A 13,439-nucleotide genomic window follows, 5' to 3' on the forward strand; every position below is an offset into this window, starting at 1 on the left:
GGTGTGAGGCAGAATAATCTGTATGCCTTGCTATAGATGCAAGATCTCATAACCATTGTACAGCAACATTAGGCTTCAAACGTGCTTCAAGAAGTGCTGTGGCTTAAGGTGCATGAAGCCACAGGTACCAGAAAGACCAGGAGGAAAAATAAAAAAAAAAGAGCAACTTTTATCTTTATTAGCTCCAGAAACTAAGAAAAACAAAGGTTCCTTCTGTTTTAGTGAACTCAAATAAGAAAATGTAAAAACAAAGTAACTGAAACCACTAATAGTGTGAAAAGTTTGAACATAACTATGTATTTGATAACTCTGCAAGTTGCTAGATTTACGAAGATCACTAAAGGAATCATAAAACAAAATGCAGGATATAAGCTGTATTTGTGTCTTATTTTCCCCTTCCGTGTGTACTGAAGTATTATGTCACCGAAAACAGAGGCTTGTACATTTTTCTTCTGTTGCCTAATACAACTTTCTACCTACTTCTACTCACACTTGGCATACTCCAGGAAGACAAATAATCCACAGAAAACAGCATAATAAATCCTGTTCTGCTGCTGTGCACCAAGAAACATGTCAGCCTGGCAAATCCATATTGTAGGAACTGCCAGTTAAGTGTGCCATGATGAAAGAAAATAAAAAGTAGTAATAGTGTTTTCATCTAGCAAGGTAAGCAGAAAGTTCCTTACATGTACTTAAGGTCTTGGTGCTATAATGCAATAGAGTAGGTGCTTCAGTACCAAATGGACCAACCACGAACCGGTCAGGACCGACTGCATCATGAAGTCTTACTACGCACTACTCTGCTGGCAGTGGCCAAGAGGAAACACCCGCTTCGTGTAGTGATACCCATGTCCTCATAACCCACCTGACATCCCTGGGCTGGAAGGGGTTCAGGGTGTGCAGGTCACTAACACTGAGGTACACTTCACGGAAAGACACCCTGACTATCATAAATATGTTGCACTAATCTCACAGCCCAGCTTCCCTGAAAAGCAGCAATGCCTATAAAAACCTTCCAATTACTCAAGATATCTTAACACACACTAGTTTCCACTAGAATTAATGTGCATTCAAACAGCTGGCCCAAAATCACTACAACATAACAGCAATACATACCTACAAGCACGTATAAGAGGATAAGCAGTGATAAGACATGCCAGGGGACTCACAAGGTGAAAGCAAGGAGTACCACCTCTGCCAAAAGCACGCAAGATATCCCACATCGCTAGGGCACCAGTGCCATTTTACAAAACAAAACGCTTTCACAGCCCTCTTGCAAGCTACTGCAATCACAAAACAATAGTGAATTTTAATTTGTCTGCGGAGTATGTATTGCTTTAATTGCCATCAAAAAGCAGAGTGATTTAATGAAGATGATGTTCTGATTCAGTACATTCAGAGAGGTCCCTAATCATATTTAGCCTAGGAAAAAGAGTTAGCATTTTAAAACATTAAGTCCTTGCTTAAGCTTATATTGAGATCAGTTTATTAATTCAGGTTAATATATGGATAAATAAACTGTTTAACCATTTCAAAACAGCTTGTTTCCGCAACGTCCCAGTAGTAAGAACTTACTAACTAGGCAACTTAAGTGAATCCCTTGAAAACACTATGAAGATTTAATCAAATGGGTTTTTTTGCCGCTTTATTTGTAAAAACAAAACCTATAAACTACTGAAAGGTCAAAACAGTGTCATGCCAAACAGTGAAAAGCATGCGGATGGAAGTGTAAAGACAATGAAGTGCTATCTTGAGTAACCCAACATGAAAGAAGTGCCTTCATTTCCACCTGCTGGCATGACTCACTTCCAGAGATCAGGCAGAGTGCCATAAATTATGTAGTTACTACAAAAAAGCACAGTAAATGCCTTTAAGTCCTCTTCAATGCCGTTAAATAGCAATATGCAGGATCAAAAAAGATAACTATAGGATACAATATTAACAGGCTTAAGACAAGTCCCATTAACAGTGCTCTGGATCCACACGTAAAGCTTGTTTGAGAACATAACCCCTGGAAGATTATTCCTGCAGTGCAGGCAACAGGACAGTACTCCAATCACCAGGTAAGTAGGCCAATATTCTGCTGCTGCATTTTCTCACAAGCACAAGAAGTTCCCAATTACTTTATTAACTTTGTGCTACAACACACCGAGTGCCTAGGCCGCGGCAGAGACTGCATTTTAACAGCTGCAGAGTTCAAAACACAGAGTATCTTGAAAATTAAAAAGCTAATGTTAAGAACAACCCTCCCCTTCACCCCACCAAAATACATACTTTAAAGTCCACAGCACATAAATCTAAATTTGCCTCCAATCCTGTTGAGTTTTTATTCTTGATTTCACATTTTATACAAGGTCTGCACAAGTCATCCTGCTAGCAAGATACAGTTTGCCAGGCAATACCTTTTGTCTAACACCCTGCCCAAATCAGAAGTTGCCAGGCTGCCAGAATTTGTTCCTTATTTCAGCCCACCACTAAGCAGCAGGTAGGCTGAAGCCCTGCCTCTCACAGCCGCAGCACACCACAAAAAAGCAATCAGCTTCAGCTTGCTCCTTCTTTTATTACCAAACCATTCTCCCACATCAGGTGCACTCAAAACCTCGTAGAAACAGATGAGTTAAGTAAGAGTAGTATAGGACTGCAGACATCATGCACTTTGGGAGTAAAGGTTGAGAAGGAGAAAGAGATGGAGTTTCACAAAAACAGCAAACCTCTTCTGGAAAGTGGCAAAGTTGCAGTTGTTTGTTTATTCATGTGGCCCTCCCTGTATCAGGCACTTGTGAGCAAATACCTTGAATTCCATCTGCCTCAAAATTTTCATTTTGTCATGGGCAGGTTTAAAGCTTTCTACACAGCAAATAGACACTGCAAATAAGCCACTCCACAGATATTCCATACTATTATTTGTCTCCTCTTGCTTCCTCTGGGACATGAAATAAAAAGGAAAACAAGTTGCTGTCATGGTTTAACTCCAGCTAACAAAATACCCATGAAGCCACTCTCACACCTCTCCCCTCCCTTCCTCCAGCCGAGGAGGAGAATCAGACAAAAAAGACAAGGAAGCTCATAAAATTGAGATTAAGAGCTATTTACTGACTGAATCTAAATGAACATGTACAAATACTACTAATAAGCAATTAAAGTAGAAAATAAAATATACGATACAGTTGCTCACCACCCACCAACCGATGCACAGACAGGTCCCGAGCAGTAAGAGTCAGAGCCAGAGAGCCCAAGCACAATGGAAGCTGAGTCCAAGCAAACACCATCAGTGACAGCACAACAAGGAAAACCACACCAACTCCCTCACAAACGAGTCAGCACAGGAGTTAGCAAAGCAGCTAACAAAGGAGGTTTGGGGTCCTGGAGCCATCACTCTTACTTCTTCACACTTGCTAACACTGTGTACTGAGCATGACATGCTATTTAATGAAATACCTCTCTGGTCAGTTTAGGTTGGCTGTCTGAACTGTGGCCCCCCACACTGCCTGTAGCAAGAGAGCTGGGAATGCAGCTGCAGGATCAGAAGCTGGGAAAGACCTTGAATTTGGTGCAGGCATTCCGCAGAACCAGGTAAGATCTGATCAATACTTTTCTCAGGGTAAATTCAGGAACACAGCTTCATACCAGCCACTGTCGAGAGAGTTAACCCTTTCCTGACTAAATCCAGCACACTTGCCTAGTGTGACTCCTACCTCATCTCCTCATACAGTACTACAAGGCAGCAACAAGTCTCAAGTCACTGAATAAGGCTTAAGAACGTGACCACACTTTCCTCCCATATTCCTGTAAGGTTTAGGTGCCTTAGTCTCACATTAAGGCAAGTGAAAGATCTAAGGCTGAAGAGTAAACTCACACTGTTCAATGCAACAGCATCAAGAGACTTGAAGGAAACTTCCATCTGAGGCTCAACTGAGCAATAAGATCACTCTGAAACTTAAAGTTCACACAGAGAAAAAGTCAGGAGCTTTGCAGTAGCACTGACAAGGGATAAGGTTTCCAACAGCTCTGCTCCTGCCAGACTTGAACATGTGCTAGGAGTTTTTGCATTGGTACAATAGAGATGTTAACAAGATTCACATGTTCTAGATTCCAGCAGCCAGCCTGCACTTTCTGCTGCTTCTAGTGAGGACACACAGTGTCTTTCCCTTGGTTACCAGAAATTGCTGTTATGTCACAGCAAGCATGGACTTAATCATTAAGAGATCAGTGTTGTACCCACACTCTACTGAGACAGAGAGCCTATCCCATGGAACTCAATTCTTCTCCATCTCACAGCCTCAGCTAATTGGGAAAATTGCAATTCAGCATTGTCACCAGGTGCCTCCCACAGACTCTGTGCCAGGAGAGTACTCTACAGCCAAGGAGCAAAAGGCTTGAAATCATGGAGATTATTGCACAACATGACTAAGCATTTATCTTCCACAAGTACAATTAAACCTGCAGTAAAGACTGGGGGTGTTAAGAAGTGCAGTCTTGGTTTTGGTAAGGACACCACATTCACTGCCATTGTTACCTATATTCAAGTTTCAGAAAAGTAGGTCTAGAAAGTGTGATTTGCCTTACTAAGGGGAGTATTTTTTTGAATAGTAACTACTACTGCCCCTTGCATTTTATCAACAGCTGCTAAACCTATCTGTCTTGCATGAGCAGAAAGTTTGGGATTTTGAGTGCTTGAACAGGGGCAGTTTGATAATTACACTTGATCCCATTTCACCCTCTTCAAGTATTTTCAGCTTAATTTTTATAATTACTCATGCTTAACATTAAATAAAATGTTATCTGCTGCTTTTAAATACGCAAAAGCACTCAATAAATTAAATTAAACAGCCATCTAGAGCAGCTGATGAAAATTCAGTTAAGACACTTCGTTGAGACCACGGTTGCTCACCTATCATACAACTATAATTAGTTCATGTGGTAGTTTTTGCCTTGGATATACATCCATCTGCAGTAGCTGAAAGCATGAGCTTACACAGGCTCCAAAATATCTGGGCACAATGTCTCATTCCAGACAGATTCTGTGGTTAGCAAATGAAGATTAAAGTGACATTCATGCCCCACTTCTCAGAAAGCTGCTCTTCTCAATAGGCTTCTCACATGAAGAGACTCATTCAGCACCCTTTAAAATCCTCATTAGTATCAAGGTAATTTCTTTACTTTCAGTAGAACAACAGCACAGCAATCAGCTATTTTAGTTCTTGCTGAGAACACTTCCAGTGTTTTTCCTTTTCCATCAGCTGAGCAAGTAAACTTCAGTGCTGGGGCTACAAAAGTTGCCCCAACAGCATGCTGTGCCCATGAACTGCAGGAATCCTCTGCAACTCAGCTTTCTTCCCTACCTCCCTCACATCTGAACCCTTAGATAAGAATCAGTAAGGGACACAAAGTCTGTGCTGACAGTACACTGCTAGGATCTATAACCATTGGTTTAAACCATTAGTGCTTTTTATCAAAATCCACTCCAAGCATTACTGAAAGTACACAAACAGCCCTTTAGAATCATAGAAAGAAGGTTTTAAACTGCCCACGTGAAATTAAAGAGTGAACTCCACAGTGCTTCCCCTCCTTCCAGTAGGTTTTGCAAGGGCAGGGAGGCCCTCAAGCTCAACTTACCTCAAATCCTCAAGAATGCAGACAACTTCAAGGAACTGGAGCAGTGCTGTAATGCAGTCAAACACACCAGTGTTGCCGATGTGACTGCAGACTGACAGTAATAGGGTGGGAGATGATGAGGTTCAAATCCACAGGGTACAAGTGGATCTAACAAGTACTTGGGTCAAGGTGGCAGTAGCCCTCTGGATTTCAACCTATGATACTGATGACCCAGTATGTAGCAGGGCTCTTCATATCTTGTTTTCTTCATCAGATAACGTTTTATTGATGAAAACTAACTTACCTGCATGTTTCATTTAATTTATCTATGCAGATAATAACAAATTTCTTAGTGTTTCTGTACTGAAGATGTCTCTTCTGCTTGGCAAACACATCTCGGTTCCACCATATCATAAACCAAGTTTCACCTCATGACATACCCAGGAGAGTGCATCCAATACCGGTATGGACAAAGCTGAATTAGACAGTCCAAGACAGACCAAAGCTTTGCCCCTTATCAATCCTCATTTGCAGTTTAGCCTGTATGAAAGTGTATTTCAGTTTTTATGCTCCCCTAAACTTCTCATCAACTAAAAGATATTCACCAAGCATCTAGTACTCATGACAGTTCATTTAAGATGAAGTAAGTTAATTTTAACACAGGAATTAAACCAATATAATCATGAAATTCGTGCCAAATCTCTTCCTTTACAGAAACCTGGTAACAATTCCCATTCTGAATTGTAGAAAGGAAAGAAAATGTGCTTTCTAAGAACTCTGCAGAAAACCTGATCAGGATTGGAATTACAGCATTCTCTCCCCAGCACCCACAAACATAAGGTAATTTTGCTCCAGGCTACTGGAGGATCAGAGTAATGCTCCTTATAATGCAGTTATAAGGCCAGACACCACACTCCTCCTTTATACTAAAACCTTGTGGAACAAGACCAGTGCAGTATTTTTGCTGGCAGTTGAAATTATGAAGTGGAGCTGCCCTCTGATAAAGAAGAAACACCAACTGTATCTCTAGCAGTTCCACCCCTGGAGTTCTCACCTACTAAGAACGTAATTTAAATTCAGGATCCTTCTTAGGCATCACTTTATGCTATACAGAAGACATCACACCTTCAAACGAGGCCTGCAATTAAATCATGCTCCATTCCATTCCCAGGCAAGAAGTCTTCTAACACTAAGTAGCAGACCAGTGAGCTTCTAGCATGTAAAACTTCAGAACTACCACTTAAGGATGTGGGCAATTTGCACATCCAACAGTAAGACCCTGAGGCTCACTTCTGTGAGCCTGCAGCAACCTCTTAATTAGGAGAAACATGTAATCCTTAAGCAACTTTAACATGGAATGCTAAATACGTGAACTCGGAGAACAAGACAGAAACACTTTGAATAGCCAACCCACTACGCAATCAAGTACCAGTTACATCTTTCCACTCCTGCAACAGAAGGTCAGGAGAAGGCATGTTTGTTTTCCACATCTGCCAGCCTTCAGCTGCAGACAGCAAGGTGTGGCATCAGCCCCAGATAGTTTCTTTGGCATCCCCAAGCACACTCAGTATTCTTCACAGGGTAGATCAGTGATTGCTTTGACATCTGGTCACCCCAGAAGGACTAAAAGTAGTGGTTTCAGTAGCTAAGGCTACCATGCTGAAACAGGGCACTTAAGACATTAGTGGCACATCTAAAGAGCAAGACAACTGCAATGGGAAGAAGTGCTGGTCATTCAGATGGAAAGGGGAGGCAAAGCAACAGTCATACAAAGGCACATAAGCCAGAAGTCAGCCAGAGACTATTCAGTAGGAAGGAAGCCAAAGGATCAGGTTGGGCTTCAGGCAGCCTCTTAGCTAGACTCATTTTGTGCCTCTAAATGGTCCCTATGTCATAAATTGTCCTCAGTCATTACCTGAAATGAGGAACAGCCATGCAGCATGCCCTAGTGAATTTACCAAAACAGAAGTATAGATTCTGACAGTGATCTTACGAGTCATACTCTTGAGTCAGGATTCCCTTGTTTTGGAGGAATTTGCTTTCAAATTAACAAATTGTGCGTAGAATGGTCAGTATAAGAGACGAAGACTTAAAAAAAAAAAATCCCATTCTTGCAGCCTCAGAAGTACATCACTACCCCTCTAGGCCCAACTGTGGACATTTCTCCTTCTCTGTAGTTCTACTCTGTAAGGTACCTGAAGTCACGCACAAAACTGAGGCTGCATAGAGCTGAACAGCAGGCATGCCACAAAGTAGGACTTGAGAGTCCACCGTGTGACTGGGGGCACTGAATTGTGGTTTAACAACAAAACTGTTTAGAGGACAGCAGCCAAAACCTATAATCATGACTCACCAATGCCAAAAACATCCCTTTACATGTAACAGGTTATTCTCCCACCACGCACAAGTAAAAAGGACTTAACACAGTCACAATTGCTGTCTCCAGTATGCAGAGAATCATGACAGAAAAAGGCAAAAAAGATCATGATTATTCAGTGTCGTATCAGTATTTTCACTGTGTATTAGCAGAATTCAAGTATAAGCACTGGCAATTAAACTACTCTGTATTAGCAAGAGCCTGTACCTTTTTTGACTAAAGTCAGTTCCACTGTGCAGCAGAATACAGGTCAAATTTAGGAGGAGGTCCCTAACCTAGCTCACTCTGCTCACCCTTAGCAGGTACAGATGTAGATGAACTGAACACTTGGGAAATAACGTCCTTGATGTCTTTTTGCTGCCATATTCTCGTTTAAGGATCATCCTTGTGTCATTGACACAACAGGGTTTGCATCAGTGTGGGAAAAGGTAGTGTAACTTCCTTCTGCCATACTAGAGGAGCAAATATCAGGACAAGAGGAGAAAGTGTGTGCTGCATGCCAAAGAAAAGTCCTGGGGTTGGTGACAGAACTGCCTGAAGGTTTTTAGGCCTTGTCCTCCACGGTTCATATACACACCTCTGCAACACACACAAGCCATCAACACAAACGTGTAGTAGGGGCTGGAAGCCACATGCAGTCTGTGTCAAAGTTTTGTCCTACCACTTCCCACTGTGGATGCTCAGGGAACAAAGTCACAAAAAAATTTATTTAGTGTGAGAAAACTGCCCATGTTCTGCCACTACCCTTCCATAACAGTAAAGTTTTGGCTTGAACCCTGAAACCAAAGCATAGAGAACATGCAGCCTCGAAGGGGTGTGGTAATTTTAAACACACAGAAGTTAACCAGCACAGGCAAGAGCTGCAACCAAGAATAAAACAATGCGTTCTTGAAAGCTGAGTATTTGAAGACTGCAAAAAAGTGACAGGAAATAAAGTACCAAACTCAACATTTCTGAACAAAACTAATGAAATGTCAACATAAGTGGTACATCAATGTTTTTTTAATTTGAGAGAGCTTAGAATTGGAATATGGAGATGAGACAAACTGAACTTTGCCAACCACCCTTTCATTCTTGTTTTGAAGTGCAGGCATCCATCTGGTAGTTCTTTCAAAGTTAAACAACTGGCCTAAATACATGCGACCTGTGCACCAGCTGTTGCTAAAATGAAGTACTAACAGAACACATCACACTGCAGTTCATATTTGCACTCTCAGACAGCACGTATTGACTCGAGTGCATCCTAAAGAAATTGCTCAAGTGCTGCAATACAAAAAGCAGCTTCACCGACAGAGCTGAATAAACGAAATTCACCCCTTTCCCAGGGTACAAGTTTAGTTATCTGCATCCCTGAAAAAGGAAGTTTTACATCAGCTACAGCTAATGAAGTTATGAGTCCAATGGAATTGAATAAAACTCAAGCAAACCTTGTATAAATATCTGCTTTTCCACATCTGACTCTTCTTCCAAAGACTCTAAAGCTCAGAAGATTGAAATACCCTGTTAGCATTTATAGCACTAATACAAACATGGATTAAACACAAATACAGACAACTTTTTGGTGCAGAATCTCAGAAACAATGAGCCTAAGTTCCTTCTGACTAGCAACATCAGCACTGGTTTCTTCTGCTTTTATTCCATGATTTAAGAGAATTCTAAGACACCATCCAGCAGCTCACCGCTTTGAAAATGGAAAGATGCAGAAGATACCAAAACCAACATACCTGTTATTTTGTCTCTGACAAGCTTGCAGGATTCTATCTCGCCAATGCTGCCAAACAGACTCTTCAGTTCCTCTTGTGTCATGTTCTGTGGAAGGTAGTTGACTATTAAATTGGTCTTGCTGTCTTCTGTGTTCCCAGAATCAACTGGTGATGAGCAGTTGTTTATGGTCGTTGAACCATGGGCTGTGTTATTGCAGGTTGGTCCATTAGACAGCTGTGTTTCCATGGCAGCAATTACCTGCTGAAAAACACAGAAAACAAGAACCATCAAAATTCGTATTTCACCATCCATTCGGAGTCTAGACAAGACTTCAGAAGACCTGTCACTGAAGGCCAGGGCTATATACTGCCTCTATATGCCAAACACCACCAACAGAGAAACATTTTAACTGTTAGTCAAGCCAATATTTACATGCAAATAAAGTCACTGGGAGCTCTCTCAACGAAGTCAACACACAAAGCTTAGTTTCCAACCTCCCTCATTCCCTTAATTTAGGAGCAAGAAGTTATCAAGCAGAATTGGCCTGTTCCAAGGATAATCAGTTCTATTAAATTAAAACTGATAACATTTCAAAAATAACTGAATACTTTCTCTTTGAAAGCTGCATTTTGTATCTGCATTTCAGTTAACAGCATGTTAACTGTATCCTGAGCCTATTTCTCATAAGCAATAGCAGAAAGCAAGATTAGTAATGTGAAGAGATATTTTAAGACATATGAGTGTGCTGGGATGGAAAACAAACTCTTCCGTGATAACCTCTATGTGAACCATCTGTCATCACAGCAACATACTTCCAACCTAAAAGCTTTTATCTGATTAGACGGACAATTTTTGGTTCTCACTTCTTCCCTCCCCAGAACCCTGAAACCAGTTTTGATACTTTTTCAAGTTTTACATTTTAACTTGACTTCCTTTTAGACATCAAAATAAGGGAGTGATCACCTCAAGCCCAGGCTGGATGAGGCTTGGAGCAACCTGCTCTAGTGGAAGGTGTCCCTGCCCATGGCAGGGGGGTTGGAACTGGATGGTCTTTAAGGTCCCTTCCATCCCAAACCATTCTGTGATTCTAATGATTCAGGAAGTACTGTTTGGCCTCAAAGTGACTATGATTGGCAGATACACAGCAGCAGTCATTTGGAGAAGCGTCAGTACCTGTCCACAGGCTACAACATGCACAAAAGGCTCTCTGCCATCTCAGTCACTGAACGGTGACAGTTGGTAAATGCAGCAGAATTTTAATGGCAGCCCAATATCCAAGACTTGGACATCCTATCCCGTTTGAGATCAACCATGCAGGACAACGCCCAATAGAAAATTCCGTAAATTGATTGTCCAGTAACACTTCAACACAGAAGCAAGACTCATCAACAAAAAAAAATCCAGCAATCACTGAAATCCAACCTCCTACTTAAATTTCTAGGAGTTTTCACACAAAAAAGCCCACTGTAAAATCACAGTGTAATGTCAGGACCTCTGGAGGTTGTCCCATTCAAAGCAGCATATGCAATCAACGCACACCCAAACAGCTGACTGGGTCAACTGTACTGAGGGAGTGCAAACCTGAACTTCCTAAAAACAGAGGGGGTAAGTTGGGTGTTTTAAACTGCAATTCAGACATTCCTGGGAACACATTTCCATGTTCTGCACACCGAAGTTATTTTCCAAGAGGTTACTTCAGCACAATGCAAAAAAACCTAAGATGCATCTATTTAAAACACTTATAAAAAAGGAAATCTAATTTTCCTGAGGAGCTACAACTGGAACAACATTTTCTTCCCTTGTGACAAACTCCAAGGGGTAATCTGCTCATGGCACTGTGATGAAACAAGTCTGCTGAAAAGATGAGAAAGTAGATGATCCCAATTAAGATAAATTACTTTTCAAAACACTCTTATATCTGGCAGAGCTAGTAGCCACAAACACTGTGCTCTGACTGAGGCTCTCTAGGATTGCTTTTCTCCCCTCCTCTTTAAATTTGAGGAAAAAAGTGTTCATTGTTCAAAATTAGCAGGATTTAGCAAGGACAGCAAACAATCCTTGCTTAATTGCACATTTATTTTCATGTTCAGGTGGCAAGAATGAGATCCTAAGCCAACATTCAAGTGAACAGCTGCAGTAGCCTGCATGCTGAAATTACAGCATTTCTCAGCTATAGAACCATCTGCTCTGAATAAAGTGATACTAATATGTTTTACAAATAATGCATATTCCATTGATAGGTTGGAAACAACTGTTCATAAAACACAAAAGCACTTCTTCAGCAGTTACTAAATATTTTTGCACCCAGACAAATAGTTTAAGAGATAAATTTACAGTTTTCAAACAATTTCTTAGAATAAGACTTGTAAATACACTTTTAAAACGGTAATAATAAATACAGAGCATACAGGTTTTTACAGTTACTGCAATTTAGTATTCAGACCATACCAAAACGATTTTAGTACAATACTACTCTTCAATTATCCACCGGGTATTTTGAATTAGTACTAAAATATAATTGACATTAGAAGAAAGGCAAGCCACTGCAGTGTAATATCTACAGGAGATCACCATATTATAGAAAAAGTTGTCATGGTACGCCAGTGCGCTCTAGGCTCTCACAGAATAGGGACACAACCTACAGCCTATAACGAAACATAGAAGAAAGTTCATGTTTCAAATGGGAGATTGAAGAGTTTGGTATGGCCTCAGCACTATTAACATGTACAAAAGAAGCCTACAGAATTTAAGAAAAATCCCACAGACCCCAGTCCAAGGCTCTGCTGCCCACGAACCACTTCTAAGCAGAGAAGCCACATCACACAGTCTGACTGCCATGTTAGTTTGGAGTTGCCGTCTGCAATATGGACACAGAAAGTACCATATGTTAGATTAGCAAGATAATGCAACAAATCAGTTCGTACAAATTTACAGTAATTGCATTTATATTCCCAGCACGTCCATGCAGTGTGGCTTAATTGGATTTGAGGCAATTCCAATCTAATCTTTCCAAATTCAGTTCTGAAGTTATTTTTCTTACGTAAGATGCTAATTTTTAAGGTTTAAAAGATAATGCAGTCTAGTTCCCGCTACATCTACCCTGGAAACTACCTCCAGAACCACACCACGCCTAAGAGGAACTATACCACAAAACAAATTTTAAAAATCTTCAAGATGAAGGAAGAAACAAAACGCAGCGAGTCGATTTTCCATTAGCACGTAAGACGACCATGCACCACTGAAAACAGCTCCCCTCACATGCCTTTCCCAGCCCACAATAAGATACACACGACAACAGACTACTTCGCCAAGATCTAGCCTGTTCTTAAAATCCTAGGTTTTAAAAGTTAAGTGAATTCAAGTCTTGCACAAATGGTACTCAGTTAAGTTTCCTTGCAACAGCCGTTTAGGAGTACCACTGGACACGCAAGTGGCAACAGAATCAAGGATTTATCAAGTGGAGTAACTGGAACAAAGTATGCAAGAGTTCTTCATAAGAAGGGTATTTTTGTCCCCAAGCACACAGTTGTTTGTTTTAAAACTACAACATCATTGCAAACCCAGTTGGATTTGAACAGTGCCAGGAGGATACCACGAAGGCTAATAGGCCTTATGCAGATGATCATGAGCACTCCAGATGTTAACTATAACCACAATACTGGCCCCAAAAGGAGGACTTCTGACTGAGACTGGTGTAAATACAAGAGATCCTTCTTGCCCCTGGTTAGCAGATGAGTTAAGTCTAAACATGATTAAAAAAATT

The 13,439-nt window shown here is 40.9% G+C and overlaps 1 protein-coding gene across 3 annotated transcripts in view; it reads right to left on the reverse strand.

The window, feature by feature from the left end:
* Nucleotides 1-12,526, reverse strand: part of ELAVL2 (ELAV like neuron-specific RNA binding protein 2) — a 44,354-nt gene extending 31,828 nt beyond the window's left edge. For 2 of the 3 annotated variants that reach the window (XM_010159656.1, XM_010159655.1), the window contains exons 1-2: nucleotides 12,443-12,514; nucleotides 9,697-9,937 (exon numbers count right to left, since the gene is read on the reverse strand). In XM_010159656.1, the coding sequence (XP_010157958.1) occupies nucleotides 9,697-9,937; nucleotides 12,443-12,514 (313 nt within the window). Of the gene's footprint in view, nucleotides 1-9,696; nucleotides 9,938-12,442 lie in introns of all 3 variants that reach the window. The other variant, XM_010159657.1, reaches the window with a different exon arrangement.
* Between the last annotated feature and the right edge of the window lie 913 nt (nucleotides 12,527-13,439).

This window comes from Eurypyga helias, unplaced genomic scaffold (genome assembly GCF_000690775.1).
Source record: "Eurypyga helias isolate BGI_N326 unplaced genomic scaffold, ASM69077v1 scaffold11149, whole genome shotgun sequence".
Classification (NCBI taxonomy): Eukaryota; Metazoa; Chordata; class Aves; order Eurypygiformes; family Eurypygidae; genus Eurypyga; species Eurypyga helias.